General features: G+C 42.5%; 2 protein-coding genes across 10 annotated transcripts in view; one reads left to right on the top strand and one right to left on the bottom strand.

The window, feature by feature from the left end:
* ANKRD13A (ankyrin repeat domain 13A) overlaps nt 1-11413 on the bottom strand; it is a 39621-nt gene extending 28208 nt beyond the window's left edge. Inside the window, exon 1 of the mRNA XM_065889623.1 lies at nt 11318-11413. Coding sequence (XP_065745695.1) covers nt 11318-11413 — 96 coding nt within the window. The remainder of the gene's footprint in view (nt 1-11317) is intronic.
* A 4056-nt stretch (nt 11414-15469) lies between these two features.
* The window catches only part of GIT2 (GIT ArfGAP 2), a 47106-nt gene continuing 35384 nt past the window's right edge, over nt 15470-27191 (top strand). For 6 of the 9 annotated variants that reach the window (XM_065890198.1, XM_065890199.1, XM_065890200.1 and 3 more), the window contains exons 1-7: nt 15618-15669; nt 19836-19969; nt 21397-21509; nt 22135-22240; nt 23737-23823; nt 23941-24071; nt 26072-26166. In XM_065890198.1, coding sequence (XP_065746270.1) covers nt 15618-15669; nt 19836-19969; nt 21397-21509; nt 22135-22240; nt 23737-23823; nt 23941-24071; nt 26072-26166 — 718 coding nt within the window. Of the gene's footprint in view, nt 15670-19835; nt 19970-21396; nt 21510-22134; nt 22241-23736; nt 23824-23940; nt 24072-26071; nt 26167-27191 lie in introns of all 9 variants that reach the window. The other 3 variants (XM_065890201.1, XM_065890195.1, XM_065890203.1) reach the window with 3 other exon arrangements.

The raw sequence follows: 27191 nt of genomic DNA, 5'->3' as shown, positions 1-27191 counted from the left end.
AAAACTAAAAATAGAATTACCATATGACCCAGCAATCCCACTACTGGGCATATACCCAGAGAAAACCATAATTCAAAAAGACACATGCACGCCAATGTTCACTGCAGCACTATTTACAATAACCAGGTCATGGCAGCAACCTAAATGCCCATCGACCAAAGAATGAATAAAGAAGATGTGGTACATATATACAATGGAATATTACTCAGCCATAAAAAGGAACGAAACTGGGTCATTTGTAGAGACATGGATGGATCTAGAGACTGTCATACAGAGTGAAGTAAGTCAGAAAGAGAAAAACAAATATCGTATATTAATGCATATATGTGGAACCTAGAAGAATGGTACAGATGAACCAGTTTGCAGGGCAGAAATAGTGACACAGATGTAGAGAACAAACGTATGGACACCAAGGAGAGAAAATGGCAGGGGGATGGTGGTGGTGGTGGGATGAATTGGGAGATTGGGACTGCCATATATACACTAATATGTATAAAATAGATAATAAGAATCTGCTATATGAAAAAATAAAATTCAAAAAAAATTAAAAATAGTATTTGCACATCATGACAGCACTATATGGGAAAATGAATGCTTGCAAGTGCAAGACTGAAACATGATTCTGGGAGCTATACATAAAGATGACAGTTACTAAGTTCCTTTTTCTATAAAGTTAAGTGCCTCATAAACACTGGCTATAGGCCTCAGATCACTGAACACAACCTTAAGCACGAATGGCATTGAACACAACAGCACTCAAATTAAGTCTAAATAAGGCTAAGGGCTTTCACGGAAATGCAACCACCCTATGATGTGGAACATGGGGGATTTCTCCAGCACATCTCAGCATTCAAGTCAAGAACAGGAAGTGCAGGACTTTAATCAAAACCGAAAGTACAGGGCTTCCCTGGTGGCGCAGTGGTTGAGAGTCCGCCTGCCAATACAGGGGACACGGGTTCGTGCCCTGGTCTGGGAAGATCCCACATGCCGCGGCGTGGCTGGGCCCGTGAGCCATGGCCGCTGAGCCTGCGTGTCTGGAGCCTGTGCTCCGCAACGGGAGAGGCCACAACAGTGAGAGGCCCGCGTACCGCAAAAAAAAAAAAAAAAAAAAAAACCGAAAGTACAAAAGATAATTTGAGTTAGAATAAAATTACATTCTCTAGCCGGATTCCCACCAAAACACCACTCTCATTATTGTGTGTTGAGTGCCCTGAAGTAGCAGCACCCACGGGTTCCACAGACAACCAGCATGATCCACCAGGCATGTGTGTGGACATATTTGCAGATAAATGTCCATTTGGCTTTGACTCTTCATTCCTATTTTGGCCCTCCTCCTGGCACCTGCGCTGGGTCTCCAGAGCTCAGTCTGAACAACTGGGTGCTGCCTTCCAAAGACGGCTCTGGATGTTCTTCCAAGGACACAAGAAACTGCCATGGGGCCTTTGGAATATAAAAACTTTTACGTGCCATGATACTGCTGAGAAAATGTGCTTTATGTTGATTTGAGATGCTAGTTGTTGTGCAGCCTCCAGAGGTATCCAGAACAAGCCACTATTAGCCACAGGAAAGGAAGGTAAGCCGGACTGTGGGTAAGCAGCTACTATCCAACAGCTACTGAGCTTCCCTGTTTTGCTAATTGCATCGTGGCTATTGTGGAGTGAAGACAGGAACTGCTACTGAGGAAAAACAGAAGTGGTCGAAGACATTCTGCTAAGTGAACATGCGTCCTCCTGGACCAACCCCAGGCCTCAGCGTTCTCTCAGGTGCTGAAATGCCAACAAGTATCCTGGAACGGGGCCCACACCACCTCCTGGGATTCCCTGACTTTTCCCAAGGGGACGGCCTGTCTATCTCACCAAAGCGTCCAAAGGGCAGGATCCGAGTCTCCTATTTCTTAGCTTCTGCCACCGTAGACTCTAATTTGCATTAAATCATCGTTCTTTAAAAAAAGTAATATGGCTTTAAACTATTAACTAAGCTGAAGTTTACTAGGAAAGAAATAATTGGCAAATTCATCATTTTCTTTCATGTCTCTTACAGATAGTTTTCTTTTTTTTTTTTTTTTTTTTTTTTTTTTGCGGTACGCGGGCCTCTCACTGTTGTGGCCTCTGCCGCTGCGGAGCACAGGCTCCGGACGCGCAGGCTCAGTGGCCATGGCTCACGGGCCTAGCCGCTCCGCGGCATGTGGGATCTTCCCGGACCGGGGCATGAACCTGTGTCCCTGGCATCGGCAGGCGGACTCTCAACCACTGCGCCACCAGGGGAGCCCCAGATACTGTTTTCTTACTCAACAAGTTCAGTGTACTACATGAAAGGTGCTAGGGTTAGCATACTGCCCGACACAGGAGATGCTTAACAATATTTACCACACAAAAGGGGAAACTCTTACTTTAATTCATACCCCAGAACAAAACTAACATCTCGGACTAAGCTCCTGGGCAACCATTAAGATACAACGTATAAAATGAAAGCCAAATATATTTTGTTGACATTCTTCTGTTTTGGACCACAGGGAAAACTGTATGTCGGAGCCACATAGCTGCACACTTTGCATGGCTAACTGTTCAGAGCCTCCTGTGCCTCTCCTCATTTGAAAGGAGAGAAGGAAGGAAGAATAATATAATATATTACGGTGACAGTGTGATTTAAAACAATGGATGAATAACAATTAGAGTGGAAAAAAAGGATAGAAAATCAATAGAGAAAAATCAACAAAACCAAAAGTTGGCTCTTGGAAAATATCAACAAAATTGACAAAATTTCAGCTAGACTGACGAAGGAAAAAAAAAGAGAGAAGACTAAAGTTACCAAAATCAGGAATGTAAAAGGGGATATTACTAACAACTCTACAGAAATTAGAAGTATTATAAATGAATGCTATGAACAACCGTATGCCAACAAATTAGAATTTAGATGAAATGCACATACTCCTAGACAGCCACAAACTAGCAAAACTGACTTAGGAAAAAATAGAAAACCTGAAAAAAATTTATAACAAGAAAAGAGATTGAATCAGTAATTTTAAAACTTCCCAGGAAAAAAACCTCAGGCCTAGATGGCTTCACTAGTGAATTCTACCAAATGTTCAATAAATTAATACCAATTCTTCACAAACCCAAAAAAACAGAAGAGGAAGGAAAACTTCTCAATTCATTTTATAAGCCCAGTATTATCCTGATGATGAACACGTCACCAAAAAGAAAACCACAGACCAGTATCTCTTGTGAATATAGGTACAAAAATCCTCAACAATATTCTAGCAAAGTAAATTCAGCAACATATAAAAAGGGCTATTGTACACCATGACCAAGTGAGTTTATCCCACAAATGCCAAGGGTGGCTTAACATCTGACGATCAATTAATGTAACACAGCATATCAATAGAATAAAATAAAATAAAAAACACATGACCATCTCGATACATGAGTGCTGTGGTCTGAAGGTGAAGTGTCCACCCAAACTTTGTATGTTGAAATCCTAACCTCTAAAGATGATGGTATTAGGAAGTGGGGCCTTTGGGAAGTGCTTAGATCATGAGAGTGAAGCCCTCATGAATGGAATTAGTGCCTTTATAAAAGAGGCTCCAGAGAGCTTGCTAACCACCTTCTACCATGTTAGGACACAGTGAGAATGCACCTGCTATGAACCAGGAGGAGAGCCCTCAGCAGCCACCACACCAAACCTGCTGGCACCATGATCTTGGACTTCAAGGCTCCAGAACTATAAGAAATAAATTTCTATTGTTTATAAACTATCCTCTCTATGATATTTGTTACCGCAGCTCAAATGGACTAAGACAATGCAGAAAAAGCATTTCACAAAATCCCACACCCCTTCATGATAAAAAAACACTCAACAAACTAGGAATGGAAGGGAACTTCCTCAAACAGCATCCACCTGTGAAAACCCCACAGCTAATATCATATTTAATGGTGAAAGACTGGATGCTTTCCTCCTAAGATAGGAACAAGACAAGAAAGTTCTCTTTCATCACTTCTATTCAGCATTGTACTAGAGGTTCTAACCAAGGCAATAAGGCAAGAAAAATAAATAAAAGGCATCCAGATTGGAAAGGAAGACATAAAACTATCTCTACTCACAGACAACATGATCTCATATATAGAAAATCCTAAGAAATCTACTTAAAAACTATTAGAACTAATGATTTCTGCAAGGCTGCAGGATATGAGAGCAATACAGAAAAATCAATTGTATATCTATACACTCGTAGCAACTCAAAAATGAAACTTTAAAAATTCCTTTTACAGGGCTTCCCTGGTGGTGCAGTGGTTAAGAATCCGCCTGCCAAAAAAAAAAAAAAGAATCCGCCTGCCAATGCAGGAGACACGGGTTCGAGCCCTCATCCAGGAAGATCCCACATGCCTCAGAGCAACTAACCCTGTGGGCCACAACTACTGAGCCTGCGTGCTTAGAGCCCATGCTCTGCAACAAGAGAAGCCACTGCAATGAGAAGCCCGCACACTGCAACAAAGAGTAGCCCCCACTCGCTGCAACTAGAGAAAGCCTGCATGCAGCAATGAAGACCAATTGCAGCCAAAAATGAATGAATGAATGAATTACTTTTTTAAAATTCCTTTTACAACAGCATTGAAAAGAATAAAACATTTGGGAATAAGCAACAAAAGAAGTATAAACCTTACACTCCGAAAACCATAAAGCATTGTTGAAAGAAATTAAGATCTAAATAAATGGAAAAGCATCCCATGTTCATGGTTCAGAAGACTTAATATTTTAACATGTCAAAACTCCCTAAACTGAGCTACAGAGTCAATGCAATCTCTATCAAAATTCCAGCTGACTTTCTGCAGAAACGAACAAGCTTATACTAACATTCATAGGAAATGCAAGGAACCCAGAATAGCCAAAACCATCTTGAAACAAAGAGTAAAATTTGAGGATTCACACTTCCCAATTTCAAAACTTACTACACAAAGCTACAGCAATCAAGACAGTGTGGTACTGGCCAAAGGACAGACATATAAATCAATGGAATACAATCTAGAGTCCAGAAATAAACTTATACATTTATGGTCAATTGATTTTCAACAAGGGCACCAAAATAACGGGGAAAGAATAATCTTTTCAACAAATGGTACTTGAACAACTAGATATCCACATGCAAAAGAATGAAGTACTGTATATACCATATGCAAAAATTAGCTCAAAGTTGATCAAAAACCTAAATGTAAGAGCTAAAACACTAAAACTCTTAGGAGAAAACATAGGATTATATCTTTGCGAACTTGTGTTAACCAAAACCTTCTCAGATACAACACCAAATGCATAAGAGACAAAAGAAAATGCAGATAAACTACACTCCATCTAAACTGAAAACTGCTGTACTTCAAATGACATAAAGAAAGTAAAAAGACAACCTAAAGAATGGAAGAAAATATTTGCAAGTCATATGCTTAATAAGGGGCTAGTATCCGGAAAATATGAAGAACTCTAACTACTCAAGAATAAAAAGACAAATAATCCAGTTTTAAAATGGGCAAAGGATTTAAATAGACATTTCTTCAAAGAAGATATGCCAATGCCCAATAAGCACATGAAAGATGCTCAACATAACTAATCATTAGGGTAATGCAACACAAGACCACAAAGTGATAATACCTCACCCCCATTAGGATGGCTACAATCAAAAAGACAGACAATAACAAGTGTTGACAAGGATGTGGAGAAACTAGAACACTCATACACTGCTGGTGGCAATGTAAAATGGTGCAGTCAATTTGAAAAGGAGTTGGCAGTTCCTCCAAAAGTTAAACATAGAATTACTGTAAGACCCAGCAATTCCACTTGCAGGTGTTTACCCAAAAAAAATAAAAACATACAACCACACAAAAACTTGCACACAGATATGCATAGCAGCATTATTCATAATGGCCCAAAGGTGGGAAAAAACAAATGTCCATCAACTGACAAATGAATAAACAAAATGTACTCTATACATACAATGGAATATTATTCAGCCATTAAAAGGAATGAAGTACTAATACCTCCACAACATGGATGAACCTTGAAAACATCATGTTAGGTTAAAGAAGCCAAACACAAAAGGCCACATATTGTATGACTGCACTTACATGAAATGTCCAGAATAAGCAAATCTGTACAGATAGCAAGCAGCTTAATGGTTGTCTGGGGCTGAAGGTGTTGGGGGGAAATAGGAAATGACAGCTAATGGGCATGGGGTTTCTTTTTGGGGTGATGAAAATGTTCTGGAATGTGACAGTGGTGACAGTCACACAACTCTGAATATACTAAAAAACAGTGAATAATATACTTTAATGGGTGAATTGCATAAGTGAATTATATCTCAATAAAGATGTTTGAAAACCAACATATGTATGTGTTTTATGTAAGACATAAAACTAATCTACCCTCTATCTATATGCTGTTTGACGAGTTGCTTAATTTCTCTTGAGCTTCAGTTTGCTCCCTTGTAAAACAGGATTAAAAAAAACCCAATAAAACCCCATCTACCTTACAAAGTTCTTACAAGGGCAAAGGCACAAGCCTAACCCACACAGAAAGCACTTCGAAGAGCCAGCACTTATTATCATACACCTACATTACATAGTTTCATATAAGCCGTCACTTTCTCCCTAAAAGGGATTTGTTCAAATTTCCTTAGTTAATAGTGGAGCTTAGGGTCTTCAACTAATAATGTTAGCTTAGTGAGCAAGACCTTTCAGAATTTAACTGGAATTCACTGTCGAAGCTGAGCATGTAAGTTTTTCCTTTAAGTTTCTTCAGTCATGAGCCGTACCAAATTAAAAATCCCCACCCTCTTAACTATCATCGTGCCCCGAAAGAAGAAAAGGAATGAGATTTCTACACGTCTCCTTATGTGATAATGTAAGCCCACCGACTTTTCTTGTCCAAGCCCTCTTTGCCAGCCCGCTGTTCTCCAGCCGCAGTCAAGGCGCAGCTGAGTGCGGGCTGCAGAGCCAGACAACCGGGCCCACTTCCGGACCCCTCACTAGCCTTGGGTGGATTACTCAACCCCTCTGAGCCTTGGTCCCTAGCGCACAGCCAGAGCTTCCGAAACTCTCACAGGGGCCTCCTGGGGAGGCCTCAGGTAAGAGGCTGCTAAGCAGCCGTCCATTCGCTTGAGAGAGTCAACCACCCTCATTCCTGTGCACTCTCAGACCACCTTGGTCCTCTGCAGCTATGGCCTGAGCTGGTTCTCCCACTCCTAGTCGGGGGTCGGGGTCAGGAAGCCATACAAGCCTGGTTCCTAAGGTGAGCCTGAGCCTCTGAGGGCTGAGGAGGAGAAGCTGAGAGGAGGCTCCAGGCTCTTCCCCTTGGATGCAAGGCTCTGGCTCACAGCGGGCCTCTAGCCAACAGGCACTGGCTTGAACGTGTGCCCAGTGGCCTCACCCAGCCTAGCCCCTGGCTGGGATGAGAACCCCAGGGTGGTTCCCTGGTCAGGCTCCGGGCACTGCTGCTGCTAGAACATCCTCTTCCTCTTGCCCAGATTTTGAGCTTTCACTGCTGGCTCCCTAACAGGGGGCTGGCCCTGGAGTCAGGCATCATCTGCCACCCTCTTCTCCACTGGATCCCAGGGCTTTCTCTCCCCTGCTAAGGTGCACTGACTGACCTTTGCATTTGTCCCCGTAAATTTTCCTTCATTCTTCCAGCATCAGCAGGAAGGCCAAAAGATGTTTAACAGACCTCTTTGGCTAAGTGACAAATGACATAACCATAACACAAATCATTTCAACTGTACCAATCAACTTCAAGGCCCTGCTGAATATTAAAGGCAGTAGAGCTGATGGGTTAAGAGGCACTTAATAAAGTGCCTCTGCTGAGTAAACACTGAAAGCGTGAAACAATCTCATCACTGGCAAAGTTACACAAGCAGTGAACTCCAGCTATTAGCAAGACGGTGGCACTGGGGCTGACTCACTCACACTCAGAAACACGTGCTTATCCTCTTCATCTGGATAAACTCGATTCTTTCTGTGCCACTGTTCCTAGAACAAAATAAAATTCTTATAGCTACCAGTGTGCCTGCTTCACGTCTCACTCGTGGGACGGAAGGAATGAAGGAACAGACAGCAGAAAATTACTGGCAAACAAAGCCTCAAGTGAAACAGCTGGTTTTATTGCTGCGGTGATAAGAATTTTTTTGTTTTTAATTATGCAACCAATACGTGTTCTTTGTAGAAAAATTGGAACATACATAAAAGAAGCTACATTCCCAGGATGATTATAATAATAGCAGCAGCAAGTATGGTAAATGTACTGCTCCCATTTACTAAGTGCCTTTGCTTTCTGATCTGTTCTCTGCTTCATTCTCCAGAATCCTGAAATGGAGGCACTTTCACTGAAAGAAGTAAAGCGGAAGGGTTAAGAATACAGGATTAAAACAGACTGTGACTTTCTGGGTTGACATCCTGGGTTCGACTACTGGGTAAGCAGGTGACTGAACCTCTCCACCTCCGTTTCCTCATCTGTGAAATGGGAATCACAATAGCACTCACCCCAGGGGACTGATGTGAGAATTAAATCTAAAATTTCACATAAAACATTTCAGCACGGTGCCTGGCAAAACAGCAAAATACCGCGTTTTGACAGGTGATGAACCAATTCGGCAAGGGTAAATTAAGCACCCAAGCTCACAATCTAACCTGCGATAGCACTGGCCATTAACCTAACTGCCTCCAAGGCACAGGTGTAGGCAACTGTTTCGTAATTAACAGAAGATCTCCATAAATATGAAAGCAGCAAAATATTCCCTGCCTTGTACTTTAAAGACATCAATTATCAACTTCTTGACCCTGAAGCAGTTACATAATTTGCAGGACCCAGAGAAAAATCAAAATGCAAGGCCCCTTAATCAAAAAAAAAAATTTAGACCTTCAAGACGATAACTGCAGAGCATTAAACCAAGCACGAGGGACTTCCCTGCCTGGTGGTCCAGTGGTTAAGACTCCACGCTTCCACTGCAGGGGGCACGGGTTCGATCCCTGGTCGGAGAACTAAGATCCCGCATGCCGCACAGCACAGCCAAAAAAAAAAAAAAAAAAAAAAAACCACCAAGCACCAGCCACTTCTGAGCACAAGGCCCTGTGCAACTGCCAGGTCGCACACCCTTGAAGCCAGCCCCATGTCCACCCCTTCAACGGCCAAGTTTCAGGATCGAAACTGGATTGCATGCTCATGATAATCAAGCTTCCACAGTCAAGATGTTCTTTCTGAATACACTTCAACTATCCCTTCCCCAGAGAAAACAGGATACTGTGGAATGATCTACAGTGATAACCAATAACAAAGCCAAAACCAAATAATTAGCAAAGATGAATATTCTCTCCCGACCTCCTTGCCAGTCAAAGGCATTAAGGATCAATTTACTCCGGGACAACCTGCTGCAAACTTATAATTCTCTAATCGCGAATGTCCTTAACGTTTTTCAAGGTAAGAGGCACAGCGAACTTTCGATGAACATGTCTATCACAGCTTGCAGGAAAAAGAAATAATTCAACCATGCCACATTGTAGATTATAAACCAAGACTTGGTCTTATCGAACAAGTTTTTCTATAAAGAAAGACTGCGCTTCATTTAAACTCTTTTCCTCACTCCAATGAACAGAAAGCCTGCTGCTTTCAGAAATCAGTATTGAACGTGTGTGTGGTTTAAGGACAATGATGAACCTCTATATCAAATAGGATTTTAGTTTTGTGACTTTCCTTGTACTTTATCTCAATATTTCGTAAGAAGCTGGGCGGCCCCGATACCAAGGAAGTGCAGAAGCAAGACGTAGCAGAACTAAAAACAAGACTGTCTGGTCATTTTTAAAGTGTCCAAGGTGAGACTGAAATCTGAGAGCAAAATCATGGAGGATTCTCTCTGAGCCACGTTTAGTAAAAAAAACGGAATTAAATCTTCAGGTATACCGCAATGCCTAATGGTGAATCATTTACTCTTGGGGCATGATCTAATTAACAGCAATGACTCTTACAACGAAAGTTTATTCTGTCGGGACAGAGAATTTAAATGAAAAAAGAGCAACTTTTGACTTCCAGTGGGTGCTCAACAGACTTAAAAGGGAGATGTCAAGGTACAAGAACACACTTAGCAGTAACCGTTCATCACATGGGGGGATGCTGACCTTGCTCAATTATTGCCAACCATAAGAAAACCAATGCCCCTTTTCCTCTAAAATTTCTTGACAATTACAGCATCAAATTGGAGCCATTCAAACACCAGAACTTTAGCACACTGTATAAAATGAAGTCAACCAGAACAATTATACCAAATAATTACAAATCCTCATCCTAACTGCTAAGTCTGTTAGTTTGTAACTTGAGGATACCAATACCTCCCAGAATTGCTGGGATGCCTTTAAGGCAGGGTTTCTCAAGCAAAATGCTACTGACATTTTGGGACAGATAAATCTTAGTTGGGGAGGGGGGTGTCTTACGCATTTGTGCATTATAGGATATTGAGCAGCTTCCCTGGCCTCTACCCATTAGATTCCAGTAACACCCACTCCCCACTTGGAACAACCAAAAATGTCCCCATTAATTACTTGATGTGTGGGATGAAGGATGAAATCACTTCCAACTGAGAACCACTGCTTTATACAGATGGGAATAAATAAAAGGTAAGGAATCAAAGCACTTTAAAATAGGAAGTGATTTTAAGGATGCTGTGCACCAGTGATTCTCAAACTTGACCTATTGATAATAGTCAAGTACAAGGTTTGCCCACAGGGGTATCAACACCCTCATTCTACAAATAAGTGGACGTGGGCCAGAAAAGGAAAATGCCTTGCCCAAGGTCACAGGGCAAGTTAGAACCTGGACTCCAAACCCAACCAAGCCCTTCCTTACAAAACGTATGGGTGGGGTGAGAGGTGTGTGTTGCTCATACATTTTGGGGAGAGGCAGGCCTAATTGGTTAAGACGGTGCGCTCTGGAGCCAGCTGGCCAGAGTTAAAAATCCTGATTTGGTATTTATTAGGTGAGGGACCTTGTGTAAGGCACATAACCTCTGAGAGCCTCAGTTTCCTTCTCTGTCAAATTTAACGATAGTACCTACCTCCTAGGGTTGTTGGAAAGGCTGAGAGAGATAATATATATAAAACCTCGACACAGGGCCTGGAACACATTAAACACTCAATACATGTTATTATTATTATTATTATTGTCCCACGACTGCAGAGTGGAAGGGGTCTGCAGGGCCCCGAGGGCAGAGGGCTGGAGATGGGCTCAGGGAGGCGATGCGACCCCCGACTCCCCCCTCCTCTCGCCGGGGGCGGACCCCCGCCTCGCCCCTCACCTGGCCCTGCAGCTCCTTCTCCAGCTGCCGGTAGTCGTTGTTCCAGACCAGGACGTGTAAAGGGAAGTGGCCGCTAGCGTCGCAGGCAGAGGACATGGCGAGGAGGCCGCAGCCGGGCCCTCACCGCCCGCTTGCCAAGTCTCAGCACCGGCAGGGTCTCCGGCGCCCGCCCGGCGGCCGGCGAGCGAGAGAACCAGGGGAGCGAGCGAGGGGCGCGGTACGAGGCAAGGGGGACTAGCTAGCCAGGTGAGGGGCACGCGCGGGAGGTCGGCGGTCGCGGGCCGGGTCGGGGACGGGGTCGGCCGCGCCCACCCCGCGCCCCGCCGCGCTCCCGCCTGCGCTGACAGCTCCCGAACCGACTTCTGCGGGCAGAACTGCCCCAAACAGGGAAGTGCGGGGAGCGAACCACCGCGCGCCGTGGCGGGGGGGAGGAGAGGACAACCACCTGGTCCGGGGTCCGCCTAACCCCACCCACCTGAAGTCCACATCTGGAAACACAGTAATGCCCAAAACAGAGCTAAAACTCTCTTCTTTAGCCCAGAATCTCTACATGGAAAACTCGGTCTACCCTTCATCACCCCCTTTCCCCCTGCTCCAGCTTTCTCATATGGTTCGGTCCACAACTGGGCCTCTTCCACCGGCTCTGTGGTCACGGGGTGACAACAGACGCCTGGACCAAACCATTCTAGTTACTGACTCCCTAGCCTTTTTGGACCTGGGCATATGCTTCCACGATTGGTCAGGAGCCATTTTGGAAGTGGGCAGCACCAAACAATTTTCACGGGGGAATTATAAACTCTAGAGAAGTGGCATCAAATAGTTGCACAATAAGAGGATGGTTCTATCTCAGGATTTCTCAACTTCGGCACATTTTGAACCACGTAATTTTTTTTTTTTTTGCTATTCTGGTAGCTCTGATTCTTTTTAATTTATTTATTTTTTACTTTTATTTATTTTGATTTTTTATACAATTTTAAAAAGTTGCTTTCCGGGGCTTCCCTGGTGGCACAGTGGTTAAGAATCCACCTGCCAATGCAGAGGACACGGGTTCAATCCCTGGTCTGGGAAGATCCCACATGCCGCGGAGCAACTAAGCCCGTGTGCCACAACTACTGAGCCTGTGCTCTAGAGCCCGCGAGCCACAACTACTGAGCCCGCGTGCCACAACTACTGAAGCCCGCACGCCTAGAGCCCGTGCTCCACAATGAGAAGCCACTGCAATGAGAAGCCTGCGCACTGCAACGAAGAGTAGCCCCCACTCGCCACAACTAGAGAAAGCCTGCACGCAGCAGCGAAGACCCAACACAGCCAAAAATAAATAAATATATATATTTTTAAAGTTGCTTTCCATTTACAGTTTTTACTAAATATTGGCTATATTCCCAGTGTTGTACAATACATCCTTGAGTCTATCTTACACCCAATAGTTTGTGCCTCCTCCCCTACCCTTATATTACCCCTCTCCCCAGTGTTAACCACTAGTTTGCTCTCTATATCTGTGAATCTGCTTCTTTTTTGTTATATTTACAACTTTGTTGTATTTTTTAGATTCCACGTATAAGTGATATCATACAGTATTTATCTTTCTCTGTCTGACTTATTTCACTTAGCATAATGACCTCCAAGTCCATCCATGTTGCTGCAAATGGCAAAATTTCATTCTTTTTTTTAATGCCTGAGTGGTATTCCATTGTTGAATACTACATAAAGGGAACATACCTCAACATAATAAAGGCCATATATGACAAACCTACAGCTAACATCATACTCAATGGTGAAAAGCTGAAAGCATTTCCTCTGAAATCAGGAACAAGATAAGGATGCCCACTCTCACCACTTTTATACAACATAGTTTTGGAAGTCCTAGCCACAGCAATCAGAGAAGAAAAAGAAATAAAAGGAACCCAAATTGGAAAGGAAGATGTGAACCACATAATTCTTTACGTGGGACTTGTCCTGTGCTTTGTAGGATGTTGAGCAGCATCCCTGGCCATTCTATCCACTGGATGCCAGTAACACTACCCCCAAAATGTCTCCAGACATTGCCAAATGCCCCCCGGAGGACAAAAATCCATCCCCCACCCCCCCACTGAGAAGCACTGTTCTACCTGAACCCCATACTGGGTTATGATTCAAAGTTACCTAAGGTGGTGGTTTATTCCACATATGAATGTCATCTATTTTTGAAGCTAGCCATTTGAATTTGGGGTTATGGCCAAAAGGACTAATAGATAATACTTAGACTTGACCACAGTCAGCCACTATTAAGTTCATTCTTTGGGTTTCAATCTAAGACACTATAACTCCTTGACTCAATGAAGAACCAAGTCAACTTACAGCTACTCACCAGCCTGAGCTTTCTGCACAGCTGTCTACAACTAGACCACATAACTGGGCAAAGTTATTTAATGCATCTTGGAAGCATACCCTCTGCCTTCCCTGCTTGTGCACATCCAGCTTTTCAGATGCCTGCAACAACAGCTGTTCAAGAATCCTGGCCTAATCCATTCTCCACATGTGTTGAGTCCAGAAGATTTGTTAGTCTGCAAACCAAAACAGGGTGCAGGAGCATCAGGATGGAACCCAGAGGCTCTAACTGTGGAATGTGTGGGAATTATGTGGTTATGCCCATACCACACATTTATAAAAATGGAGAGATGAACCAAAGACCAGTGCTTCTGAGACCTCTTCCAGGACTTCTCTCCTTTCAGAAGCCTTGTGCAATTTAATTTTCTTTCTCTTCATCATCCTATGTTTATTGAACATTTCTCTTAATTCATTAGTCGGAAAACTCCACGATAACTGCTCACCAGAGTACCTAATGTTAAAACAGTACCTGGCCCACAATAGGCATGGAATATTTGCTGAAGGGAGATCATGGTTGTGTTTACATATAATGCATACAATATTCATTAGCATTAGGATCACACCTCTGCTCTTCTTCCACTGCTTAAACTCATCTCATTGTGTTTATCTCACACCATCCTGTGAGTTAGATTATCTATTCTTATCCTCAAGACAAAAAAAAAAAGCTGTGATTAGAAAATAATAGTAATATCAAATTCCAGGGCTTCCCTGGTGGCGCATTGGTTAAGAATCCGCCTGCCAATGCAGGGGACACGGGTTCGAGCCCTGGTCTGGGAAGATCCCACACGCCGCGGAGCAACTAAGCCCATGCGCCAACACTGCTTAGCCTGTGCTCTGGAGCCCGCGAGCCACAACTACTGAGCCTGCAAACCACAACTACTGAAGCCCGCATGCCTAGAGTCCATGCTCCACAATAAGAGAAGCCACCGTAATGAGAAGCCTGTGCACCGCAAGGAAGAGTAGCCCCCGCTCACCGCAACTGGACAAAGCCCGTGCGCAGCAACAAAGACCCAACTCAGCCAAAAAACAAAATTTTTTTATAATAATAATAGGAGTTACTATTATTGAGGGCTTACTATGGGGCAGGCACACCACACTCTTCTGTAAATTATCCCATTTGTCCTTAGCCAGACAGTAAATATTTAGCTTTGCACGTCATATATGTTTTGTTGAATATTCTTCATCCTATCCCTTCTCTCCTTTTTCTTCTTTACAACCCTTTAAAAATGTAAAAATCATTTTTAAGTAACAGGCTATACAAAAGCAAATCATGGCCTACGGGTAGATACACATTATCTCCATTTTGCAGATGAGATTAAAACTGCAGCGTAAGGAAACATCTAACATATTCCTATTTTACTTATTGTAGATCTAGTGCAGCTGAAAGTAAGCACCATAAAGACAGGAAATTTCGTCTTCTTGGCTCACTGCTCCTTCTCCAGTGCCTGGAGCAGTGTGTGGAACATAGTAGATGCTCAATAAATATTTGCTGAATAAAGGAATGCATAAATAAGTGAACTTGGCCAAAGTTATGCTAGATGACTTGACTACCGATAGCCTCAGGAAGGTTGCGGCTGCATACCTCTAGTCACTAGATTTTGCTGCTTCCCCTGATATTAATCAGCGCTGGGAAGAAGCGAATCTCTTCCAGAGAGGGAGACACCAAATCAAGGAAATTTGGAAGTAGGACAGAAGACACCTGCCCTCACTCAAGATGGCGACAAGGCAGCGTGCCCTTTCCGGTCACATGACCTGCCCGTCGCCGAAGGGCGCCTCCCCGCGCCTGCGTGCTGCGCCGCGGCTGTGAGGCGCTGAGGGGAGAGGCACCGCAGCCAGCACCGCCGTGGGGACCCGTTAGAGCGGAAGCGCCGCCGCCGCCGCCGCCTTCGCTGTCCCCGGCCACTAGGTTCCCGGCAGGTGGGAGGCGGGAGCCATGTCGAAGCGGCTCCGGAGCAGTGAGGTGTGCGCTGACTGCAGCGGGCCGGGTGAGTCGCACCAGCCGGGCCCGCTCCCTTCATCTCTCCTGGCCGGGACTCCTGTCCCGGGGCCGCCCCCTCGGGCCGGGCGGGTCCCGGCTGTCGAGCTCTGCACGCTATGTCTGGGGTCGGGACGAGGAGGAATCTCGGCGGCCTTGGGGCGGGACCGTCCCGGGCCTGTCTGAGCCGGAGCGGGCAGGGGGTCGCCGCCCTCCCGTCCCTTCCTTCCCTCTCGTCCCCTCTGTCCCAGGCCGGGCGGTGAAACGGCGGGGTCGGGCCCGCTTTCCCAACAGGAAGGGGCTTGGGCAATCTACAGGAAGGCCAGTTACAGAAGTGAAATCCGAGCGTCCTCCCGGCTGCGGCCCCCAGAGGCTGCAGGTGTCAGCCCCCTCCCCACAGCTACCCAGACTCCCAACCCCAGGAGGGGGCCCTGGGGCCCTGCCCGGAGTGGGTGACATTCGCCGCTTCCCTCCACTGAGACTCGCCAGAGGACCCCCATGGATGAGTTCCCCGCTCCTGACATCCCTACTCCCACTCCACCGCGGAGAATCTCCAGGATGTCGGCGACTTGCAAATGCGACCGGCACTTAGGAGGCAATGCCGGTTTCAAGTTGTGAGATCTGAACGAGCTGAGTTCAAACTAGATTTTGCCTCTGGGTGACCTTGGGCTAGTGACTTCATTTGGCCGAGTCTTGATTTCCTCATTTTTCCGATGAGGATAATTGGGAGTACAGTGCTCAGGGGTAGGGAAGATTCCATGAATATTCTTAGAATCATCTCATTTAAGGCGGTTTTTTTCCTTTTTTTCTTTTTTGTACTGTGTACAGAGCCTTTACAGTCCCTTAAAGCTATAGTTGAATTTCTAAATCATACATTAATTACACCTTACAAAACAACCACACACCAAATCACGGGCAAGTGTACCCATTTGTGCCTTCAGGCAGTATAGGCATATGGGAGCATTGAAAGGCCAAAACCATTCCTCCCATGCATAGTTTTCAGATTTAGAGTTCAGATCCATCTTAGCGGTTGGAACTGGGTTGACGGGTCTCTATGCTGTTTTCAGTGTTTGGATTTATCTGCTTTGAATTTGAAGTTGTAAGATGGCTTCTTTGGCACAATAGCACCCAATAAACGATCTTAACGAAATGAGCACCAGTGTTTTTGCAACTTTTCGGAACTTCATCTTGTCATATGGAAGTGGAGACTGATTTTAAATAGTATTGTGATAACTCAAACCTTATGTGGTTATTTCACGGCCTGTATACTGTGAGTGGGGTTACCAGTTTCCTTTGAAGATAGGGAGATGGGTGGAGGAGTTTAAAAAGAAGTGTTTCAGAAACCAAGTTAGTGTGTTATACGAGCTCCATTGTATTCTCTAAAAATGTTATTTGTTCCACTTCCTTATTTTCTTGCCTGTTTTCAGTTGAACTTTCTGTGATGTTTGATTCACATGAATTTAGATTCAAACTTCCTGTTGAAATGCATTTTCTTTGCTTCTCAGTGGATGGTATGGGGCAAAGGAAAACTGCATCTCTATTGCCACACTAAATACTCAACTAAATAATAAATGCAGTCTTGCACTTCTCCGGCGTTTTGTGCATTTCAGAACATTTTCTCTTCCATTGTTATCTTTTTAGTTGTTGTCTCATGCCTCATCTACAGAGACTTGAGTCACTTCCTTCCTGTTTTGAATATAATTAGGCTACCTTGAAATGTTCTGAACTTGAGCAGCTGGGAATTTGTGCTGCCTTTTCTGCAAAGCCCTAGTAAAAGAGTTACCTTTAGGGTTGGGGATCCCTTTGAGATTCTTTTTTTTTTTTAATTAATTTATTTATTTTTGGCTGTATTGGGTCTTCGTTGCTGCATGCGGGCTTTCTCTAGTTGCAGTGAGCGGGGGCTACTCTTTATTGCGGTGCTCGGGCTTCTCATTGCAATGGCTTCTCTTGTGCGAGCATGGGCCCTAGGGGCGCGGGCTTCAGTAGTTTCGGCACGTGGGCTCAGTAGTTGTGGTTCGTGGGCTCTAGAGCGCAGGCTCAGTAGTTGTGGCGCACAGGCTTAGTTCCTCCGTGGCATGTGGGATCTTCCCAGACCAGGGATCGAACCTGTGTCCCCTGCATTGACAGGTAGATTCTTAACCTCTGTGCCACCAGGGAAGTGACCCTTTTGAGATTCTGATGAATGCTCAGGCCTTCTTCCCAGAAAATGCACACATGCTTAACTCTTTCATACAGAATTTATGTTAAGATTTCTCAGAGGGGTTATAGACATTTCTGAAGCCCATTGGTTGTGTTCCTAGAACCCAGGTTAAGAAGCCCTGGAATAAAACGTTCAGATAAACTGGAAGGGGTTCACCCACTCTCAGTCGTACAAACTCGATTTGGATTTTACTGTGTTGTTAACATTCTGATGTTCTCTCCATGGGATTCTGATTCACGATGTTAAGGTGATTAATATAGAACCTTGCTTAGTGTGTGTTAAATCCTTGTTGTCTTGTTCCTGTTAAATTTCCTCCAAGAAGATTGTGAATACTCTGAATGATACGTGAAAAGCAAAGGTAATATTCAAAACGAACAGTCTTTTTGTATGTGTGTCATTAGTCATAGTACCATACTGCAAAAAGCAAAGTTGTTATGTATCTTTGCAGGGATCCTTCATCTTGGTGTTTCCAAACTTTGCTTTTTAGAATGGCTTAGTAGTACTGACATAGTTGTACTTCATTGAATAATTTTGTTTCTGTTTTATTTCATGGCAAACATTTGACTAACTATGATCAAATCTTAGTATTCAATAAATAGTTTACCTTTTTTTTTTAAAGTGAATCTAGTTCATATCCTACTCTGAGTTCAACTGCCTGAAAACTCCACTGAGATTTTTCACTGTAGTAAGACAGTGTTCGTGTGAAACATTCAATGTTTCATGTATTAGCAAACAAAAACTTTCTCTAGTGGCCATGAATTTCAGTGGGCTCTTGAAAATATTTGAATGGTACTTAAAATAATTTGGAAATATTACTATATGCAGGGAACTTCACTTACTCTTTATATCCTCACCACCCTAAGATGTGGTGTTCTTCCCATTTGATCCATGATGAGGACCCTCAGAGAAATAACTTGCCTGAGATCATTATGCAAGAAGTGGCAGAGTTGAGGTTCAAACCCTGGACTGCTTATCTCCAGAGCCAACCCTCTTAACCACTACACTCTTTGACTCCCAGTTTGTCTTTGATTGAAATCCCATAACTTTTCATTATATGGTTGGAAGGGGTTTGAATAAACTGTTAGAAATGGTAAAGATGGTGTACATGCATTTTAGAGATTTTTGTGGGCATTGAAGAATTTTTAAATATACCCCTTAAGCCAGGCAGCTTGAGCGGCACCCATTGTCACCCCATTGTGAGTCTGACGAAATGTAGAAGGTCTGTCTTTATTTTGAGTTTCTAAATATTCAGTTTACTTTCCCAGTGTGAGTTATTCTTACTGCTTACCAAGTGTGAATTATTCTTGTTTCAAAGGATGTCTGATGAAGCTCTGTGGGACTTCACAGGAAAAAATGTGTTGTGCACACACCAGAAGTATTACTCCCTTGTATTTTACATCTTTGCTTCTGTGAAGCCGCTGTTTTTACAGCTTCTGTCCTTTGAGATCAGTGGCGAGATCGGACTCAACAATTAGGTATTTATTTAAAATACCTAATGGGTATGATAGCACATTTCCTAGCACACAGGAGGTCAGGTTTCCCAGTCTGTGTTCAGAACCATAGCAGCTGAGCAGTTGTATAGTTGTGTCACTTGCAGCTTTCTGCTAAGCCCCGTGGCATGTAGATGTGTAGCAGTTGTAGGGTAGCTGTCTTTTCACCACTCACGTCACATAATGCTGTGTGGATTGTTCACTGGCACAGTTATGTTATCTTGCTACTGGTGGAGATGGATTCGAAATGATTCAGGTGAATCCTCTCAGTTTGCTTCTCTTAACGTTGATTGAAAGAGCACACATCTGAGATGGTAGATCTCATTAGGGTATCAGACAAACTCGCCAGCTTGATATGTTGCCTAGCATACTAAAACAACAGAAATGTCTTGTTTTTCTGAAAAACCAAACCGCAGTCATCTTTTGCCATCTGGCGGAATAGCAACCACCTGGTATCCTTGCCACTGATTTCATTCTCCTTTCCAGATCCTTCCTGGGCATCAGTAAATAGGGGAACTTTTATATGTGACGAGTGCTGCAGTGTCCATCGGAGTCTAGGGCGCCATATCTCTCAAGTAAGGCATCTTAAACACACACCATGGCCTCCAACATTGCTTCAGGTAAAGAATAAGAATTCTGCTCATGGTTTGTAATTTAAGTTTTTAGGGCTCACTGTTTTAGCACTAAAATTATACTTCTTAAATCTTACAAAAATGTTTGACTCATAATTGAGCAGAGGTGCCATGCTTATTGATGCTATATATAATTATTGAATTCATATTTAAGATTTTTTTCCCTCCTAATGTAAATCTTGTCCCAAAATCTGAACTATAGGTAGACAGTCATTAGAATTTCCTGCTAATGTTTCATTGCTGACTTTCTAGAATGTCACCAGAAATTGTTCTTAAACCGTCTGTCTTTCCCACATACCGTGATGAATGTTTCTGAAAGTGACTGCCTTAGAAACTTTTCATGAAGTTGTCCGCTTTGATAGAAGCATGGACTGGGATTCCTCAGAAATTTCTGAAACATCTGATTTAAGTTCTCTTAAAGTTCTTGTAACCTGTTAGAGACAATTAAGTTCTGTTTTGATTGAATGCCTAACACCCTGCTAAGTGTTCAGGGGGCCTTTTGTTTTCTTTGGGGGTCCATTGTCATGTCACCGGTACTTCTCTCTCGGGGTACACATTCTTCGAGTTATGTTTGAACTCAGACTTACGCATGTGTTTCGCCTTCATTTGTTTTGAGTACATATTTTACTAAATCTGTGCCAGCTGCACAACATGTCCTTAAAACTTGCCTATGTGTACCAAAGGATCAGAACAAGTGAATGTGGATCTTTGATGTGACAATATCTTCACGGACGTAAAAAACAGATGGGGCCATGTCAGGAGTCATGCTTTGAAATGAAATTGGGAGACATGGTTTATTAATAACTTTTGCTTAGAAGTTTCTAACAGCTCATTCTCATGTGAAAATGGATGTTTACTGCTGTCAGATTATACAGAGTACTCATTATATTATAGGATCTGAATAAAGTTCAGAGATGAGTAGTTTAAAATGCCAGATTTGACCCTAAAACAATTCCCAGAGTATGGCACGTGAACCACCAGTGGTACTCAAGGTAGATGTAGGTAATACTCAAATATTTATTTAAATGGTTGCCTAAAACTGTAACTAGCACATCAAATTATAATTGCTAGTGAAAGTTTTAGAAAGTAAGTGGATTTAAAGAAAAATGTTAAGAACCTTGAAAACAGAATTTGGATGCTCAGGCTTGGGAAATACTGTCCTAAAGTGTCAAAGTACTCTTTCTTCATCATCTATGAGAAAATGTAATCGAACCCATTTAAGTACCTGCTGGTCAAACCTGAATCCTGCGTGCAGGTTCATCTTTCTCATTCTAAAACAGAAGATAATGACGTGTGTGATATCCCAGTCATGCTAGTGTTTGTAATAGGGCTTTGTTTTCCCAGTTCAGTCACTGATTCCCACTGGATGTTTGCAGAAAGAAATTTAAATATAATTTTATGCTGCTTGGTTTTAGATGGTTGAAACCTTGTATAATAATGGTGCTAATTCTATATGGGAGCATTCTTTGCTGGACCCTGCCTCTCTTATCAGTGGAAGACGCAAAGCTAATCCACAGGATAAAGTACAGTGAGTGAAATGTTTATAAATACTCTTATTTCTTCGTAACCCCTGGGGCCCGCTGAAAGGAGTGCAGCTGTTTTTGACCAGCCCCTACAGGGGCAGCACGGGAGGTGGTCACCCAGTTTTGCATTGACCTGTTTGCTATTAGGAATGCAGAACAAAGCCAAGCATGGGACCATCTCTTTTGCATGGTTACCCAGCACAATTCAGTGGTTTCTCCGGTTTAAGACTAAGGCTTGGTGGCTTTTGATGTAATCACATTTGAGCTTTGGCACTCAAACAGTAGGCAGCCAGACCAGAAATCTTGGTTCTGGGCTCCAGTCTGCCTGATGCCTCACTTATAAGATGGGATGAAGAGCTGCTTCCTCGCAAGGTTGCTAGGAAGAAAATTACACAGAGCAGAAAAATGCTATAAAAAGCAGGTATTCTGCAGTCCTGGCCATTATAATGACTAATGTATGTTTTCAGACTTCAGGCCTGACAACACACTGCTGAAACTTACTTCAGTATTGTTCATTCTGTTCTTGAGTGGGGGATGTGGGTCACTTCCTCTTCTTTTTACAGTCTGAAGAATGGGGAATGTCATAGCTGAACTGCAAGTGAACTGTTTTCTTTTTTGTTTTCGAACCAGTCCTAATAAAGCAGAATTCATCAGAGCAAAGTATCAGATGTTAGCATTTGTCCACCGCTTGCCCTGCCGGGATGACGATAGTGTGACTGCCAAAGATCTTAGTAAGGTGGGTCACACCTTTTAAAATCCCTAAAATTGCTGGATGAAGCAGCATATCGGCTGATTTGAAAAAAACTTAGAAAGAAAAGAAAAACAAAAGCTCCTTTCTGTACACTAAATAATTAGTAACAGCTTTTTTTGCAGTTGGTTTCTTCTTTCATCTTACTTCAAATGGCAAGCATTCATGTTAGTGGAGGTATAAGGAGCAGAGGAACAAATAAGTATCCAGAAAACTATTTGTGTTTTTCAGATATGGTTCTAAAATTGTATTTCTGTAAGTTTTTGTTTAGCTTTGAAATAAGAGCCATCTCAGAGTTTGTTTCTAGGGGGGACTAGAAGGTTTGTGGGACTTCTGCAGGCTTCTAGGTTGCATGCTGAGTGGGATCTTCAGGAAGCAGGGTGTGACTCGAAGCTGTAGTACACGGGATGGTTTATTAAACTTGCAAAATGAGTAGATGGTTTTCTTTATGTGGGCCTTTACATGTTTTTGAGAGATGCCACGAAAATACATATCCTTATTTTCAAAGCACTGCTTTCGGCAAATGCTCACACAGATCGTAGGCACTCATAATTTTAAACTTTGCATGGAAATGTATATGATTGTTACTTCCATTTATTAATAAGACTTGGTATGTGTTTTTTACCGCAATTTAAAAAAATATAATTAAAAAATAAGACTTGGATACAGATGTTAGTGTAGATTTCTCCATTGCTATGATAAGAGTTATTGCATTTTGGACAATTCTAGGTTAGACTTGAAGGAAGGCAGCTCTTCTGAATGTATAAGGGCACTTCTGTAGTGGTACAGAATTTGGTATAGCACAGGCCTATTTCCCACCCTGAAAGACTTCATTAAATCATTGTATACAAGGCCAAGAACAGTGTAGAGGAGAGGGTGTGATATAAGGCAGAATCCTGTGACTTGCATGGTATAGGATATGAAGCTCCAAAGCCCTAGGTTCAATAATAACAACAAATAACAACATCAACAATAATAATAGCAGCTGTATTCTTTGAGCATTTCCTATGTACCAGGCTCCATGCTTTGTTATATCATTGAGTCCTTACAGTAACCCTGTGAATAGGTGGCATTCTTATCACCATTTTAGAGATAAGGAAACTGAGGTTCAGACTGCTAAAGAACTTCCTCACGTTCACACAGCTTGAGGGGTGTATGGTTTGAAATTCAGACTTCAGAGCCATGCTCAGCCACCTCTTCACACTCCCTCTCACTCAAGGTCTGGTTGTGCCACTTAGATCATGCATTTGGTCAGGTCAGCCTTCCCAGCCCTAGTTTCCTGTCAGGAAAATGGGCCTGACCCTGCCTTAGAGCCCGGGGATGGTTGTGACCAGCAAGGGAGAGACTGCTTCATCCACCTTACTGAGCTAAATAAAGATGATGTAGTACTACTATAATGTGTATTAAAATAGTCTGCCAGCTGCTCTGCTACGACAGTCTTTACATTTTTAACAAATATTCTTTCTTGTGTGTGTATTTTTCAGCAACTCCATTCAAGCGTGAGAACAGGGAATCTTGAAACCTGTTTGAGGCTATTATCATTAGGAGCACAAGCCAACTTTTTTCACCCTGTAAGAAAGCATGAATTGATTCAGATATTAAATTGAAACGAAATGGGTTGCATTCGTGTAGCCTTTCGTTTATTTAATTTTGCTTCTTTTTGTATACTTTTTATTAATGATTCTTAGGAGAAAGGAAACACCCCACTCCATGTTGCCTCTAAAGCAGGGCAGATTTTACAGGCGGAATTATTGGCAGTATATGGAGCAGACCCAGGCACACAGGATGCGAGTGGGAAAACTCCTGTTGATTATGCAAGGTAAGAGGCTAGACTCTTGTCACCTCTCTCTGTTTGGGATTATTTCTGTTGTGTATGATTCATTGTTAAGTGGCTAAATTGTGTATGATTAACATTTAACCCCTTCAGAGGTTTGCATGCTATTATTTTGCAGATGAAGGTATTTCAAACGCATATGATCTTAGAGCCAGCTAAAGTCAGGGAGGGTAGAACCATTAACCATTGTGCTTAGCTTCCAGTCTTTCATTTCTTTTTATCCTTTAAACGCAGTGGTATTTGAGCCATAGTTGTACAGATCAAGTATGAAGAATTGCAGAACCCACTCCTCAGTTTTTTAATAGTTTTATTCATTGCTTGAACTTAGAAACAAATCTATATGGATAGATATGTGGTTAAACAAGTATAGTAAAATGTTAATTGCAGGATTTAGGTAGTGGACATCTGGGTGCTTGCTATAAAATTCTTTAACTTTTTGTTTCAAAATTTTGGCTGTGAAGTGCTGGAAAATAAATAAATACATCCATAGATTAGGCTTGAATATCATTTAAATGATAGAAGATGGATCATCTTTCCTTCTTTTTCCAAATTAACTTTTTCCAAATTAACTGCAAAGAATTATACTCTGCAGAGGATAAAATGACAAGTGACAACTTGAAAATGGCAAGTGAAATGGACTCTGCCCTCCTAGAATTTACTCTCTCAGGGAGGAGGAGGTTCATAAATGCATGTAAGAGTTAAATGAGGCAAGATAATGTAGAACTCATTACCAAAATTGATACATATATAGGATTTCTTCACTGTGGCCCAGATCATTAAGAAATGTCTTTAGTTGGTCTTTGAAGAGTAGATTGGATTTGGGTGTGTGAAGATGAGCTAAGGTGTTCCAGGTGAGAAGAAGGGCGTGGGTCAAGTTCAGGAAGAAGGGATGGACAGGGATGTTCGGCACAGCAGGAGACCTGATTGGATAGAGCAGAGTGTGTCTGGGAATAAGAGCTAAGGTACTGAGGAATACAGTATTTCATCAGGTCTAACGCTCTACTGTTTATATGGGTCATCATTATTTCATATACCATTAAAAAGGAAAAGACTCAACCAATTAAATGATGATGTACTATCAACTGTAGGATACTTCCTGATTTCACAGATGTTAAAAAATGAGAAAAAGAGATGTGCATCACAGAAATCAAAGATGTGTGGGTAGCTTGGAGAATATTTTTGTAGTACGTCGTATGTGGGAAGAGAAACTGGCAGAAACTGACTTCATATTTTAAGGGGAACAGAGCCCTCAGTAAATGATAATTATCACTTATCTTGGAATTTCCTCTTGTACCTTGCACATAATAGTCTCTCAGGGTAATGATTTATTTATATGCCTTGTTACTTAAAGGATTTCAAGCAGCTTAAATATTTGTTTCAAAGGCAAAATTAATATTTTCTGTGATGGAAATTAAAGACAAGGAGGTGTGAGCTATGCATTAGGTTGGTCTGTCTCTCCCTGAATCAAAGACCTTGAAGTGGTTACTGAACTCTAATCCAGAAGTCAGGCTGGCTGCATGAGAAGCATCTAGGGGAAGGACCTTTTTCAAAATATTAATGTCCACACTGCTCCTGTTTTTATTGATTCAGAATTTCCAAGGGTGGGTCCTGGACATCTGTATATTTTTTTAAGCATGCTAGTTAATTTTTGAGAACCTCTACCCTTGACCATTTATTAATTTTATTTTCTACCTCATTAGATGAAGTTATTCTTTGTCCCTCTCATAAGTCCTTGAATTCCTTATTAAGTACTCTGTCTTATAAATTAATAAAGGAAAGGCGATAGTTGAGATTGTGAAAACAGTTTTTATAAAGGTGGGAATCGAAGTAGACTTGACAGTTTACCTCACACAAAAAGGTTGATTATTCTAAAAAGTCACGTTTGATAAATGACTCAGGTATCTCAGGGGACGTCTCTGTACTTTTCTATTCTAGCTCCAGTGGCCAGCGAGCAATATAAATGGTACTTTGTTTTCTCTTGGTAGGCAAGGAGGGCACCATGAGCTGGCAGAACGCCTCGTAGAAATACAGTATGAGCTGACTGACAGACTAGCCTTCTATCTGTGTGGCAGGAAACCAGGTGAGTTGAAAGGACAGCAGCCTCTCCACACCTCCAGCCAGTCAGTCTCTGGAAAAACAAATTGGGACACTATCATTTATGATCTCTGCTTTAATGTATCCTTGAGAAAATTGCAAATAAGGATTTCTATTTGCAATGAAAGCTACAGCATTTTTTGTTATATGTGAAATATGTAACATCGGTCAAATCTTGAATTTTAGTTTTTAAAATTTTAGCTCTACAGTAGTGACTGTTTCAGGAATCAAAGAGCATAATTGAACCCAAACTGAACGTGCACAACGGTTCTTGTGATTAATGGGAGTAGGAATGGAAGAGCAAAGGATTAACTTTTGTAGTTATTTGCAGAATTCTGCTATCTAAGGAATGGGAAAAAGTAAAAAAGTGAACTTTACCATTAACCAGCTTTGCTCATGAGGTAGAACTGGGGTCAGCAAACTGTGGTCCATGGGCCAGATAAGCCTATCACCTGTTTTTTTTCAAATAAAGTTTTACTGCAAGATAACCATGCCCATTCATTTACATATTATCTACGGCTGCTTTCACACTACAGCAGCAGAGTTAAGTAGGTTGAGTAGTTGCAACAGAGACCATACGGCCACAAAGCCCAGAATATTTACAATCAGGCCCTTTGCAGAAAAAGTTTGCCAACCCTTGATATAGAATATCCACATACGTGTATACAGTGGTTCTCCACCCTGGTTGTACAACAGAGTTAAGAGCCCTTGGTGTGGTTCCAGTTCCCAGTGAGATGGAATAAGCACACCCCCCACCCTGTCTCTCCTGCTGAACACAGTTATAAACTATGGACCAAATACATGGAGTAGCTATCTGAGGACTGCAGCAGGTAGATTAGGGAACTCAAAGTACCATCAAGCTGGTGGTGAGTGTCCCCTTTATTTTGCTTCTGATATGGCATCCAGGACAGCCTAAAACCTGGAACTGCATAGCAGGTGCAAAGAAGCCTTCTCTGTGTGGTCTGAGGAGCAGGAAGTGGGATTCCTACAGGACAAAGAATAGGAGAATTC

This window comes from Phocoena phocoena, chromosome 13, assembly GCF_963924675.1.
Source record: "Phocoena phocoena chromosome 13, mPhoPho1.1, whole genome shotgun sequence".
NCBI lineage: Eukaryota > Metazoa > Chordata > Mammalia > Artiodactyla > Phocoenidae > Phocoena > Phocoena phocoena.
The sequence above is the reverse complement of the archived record's forward strand: the minus strand, read 5'-3'. Positions and strand labels throughout refer to the sequence as shown.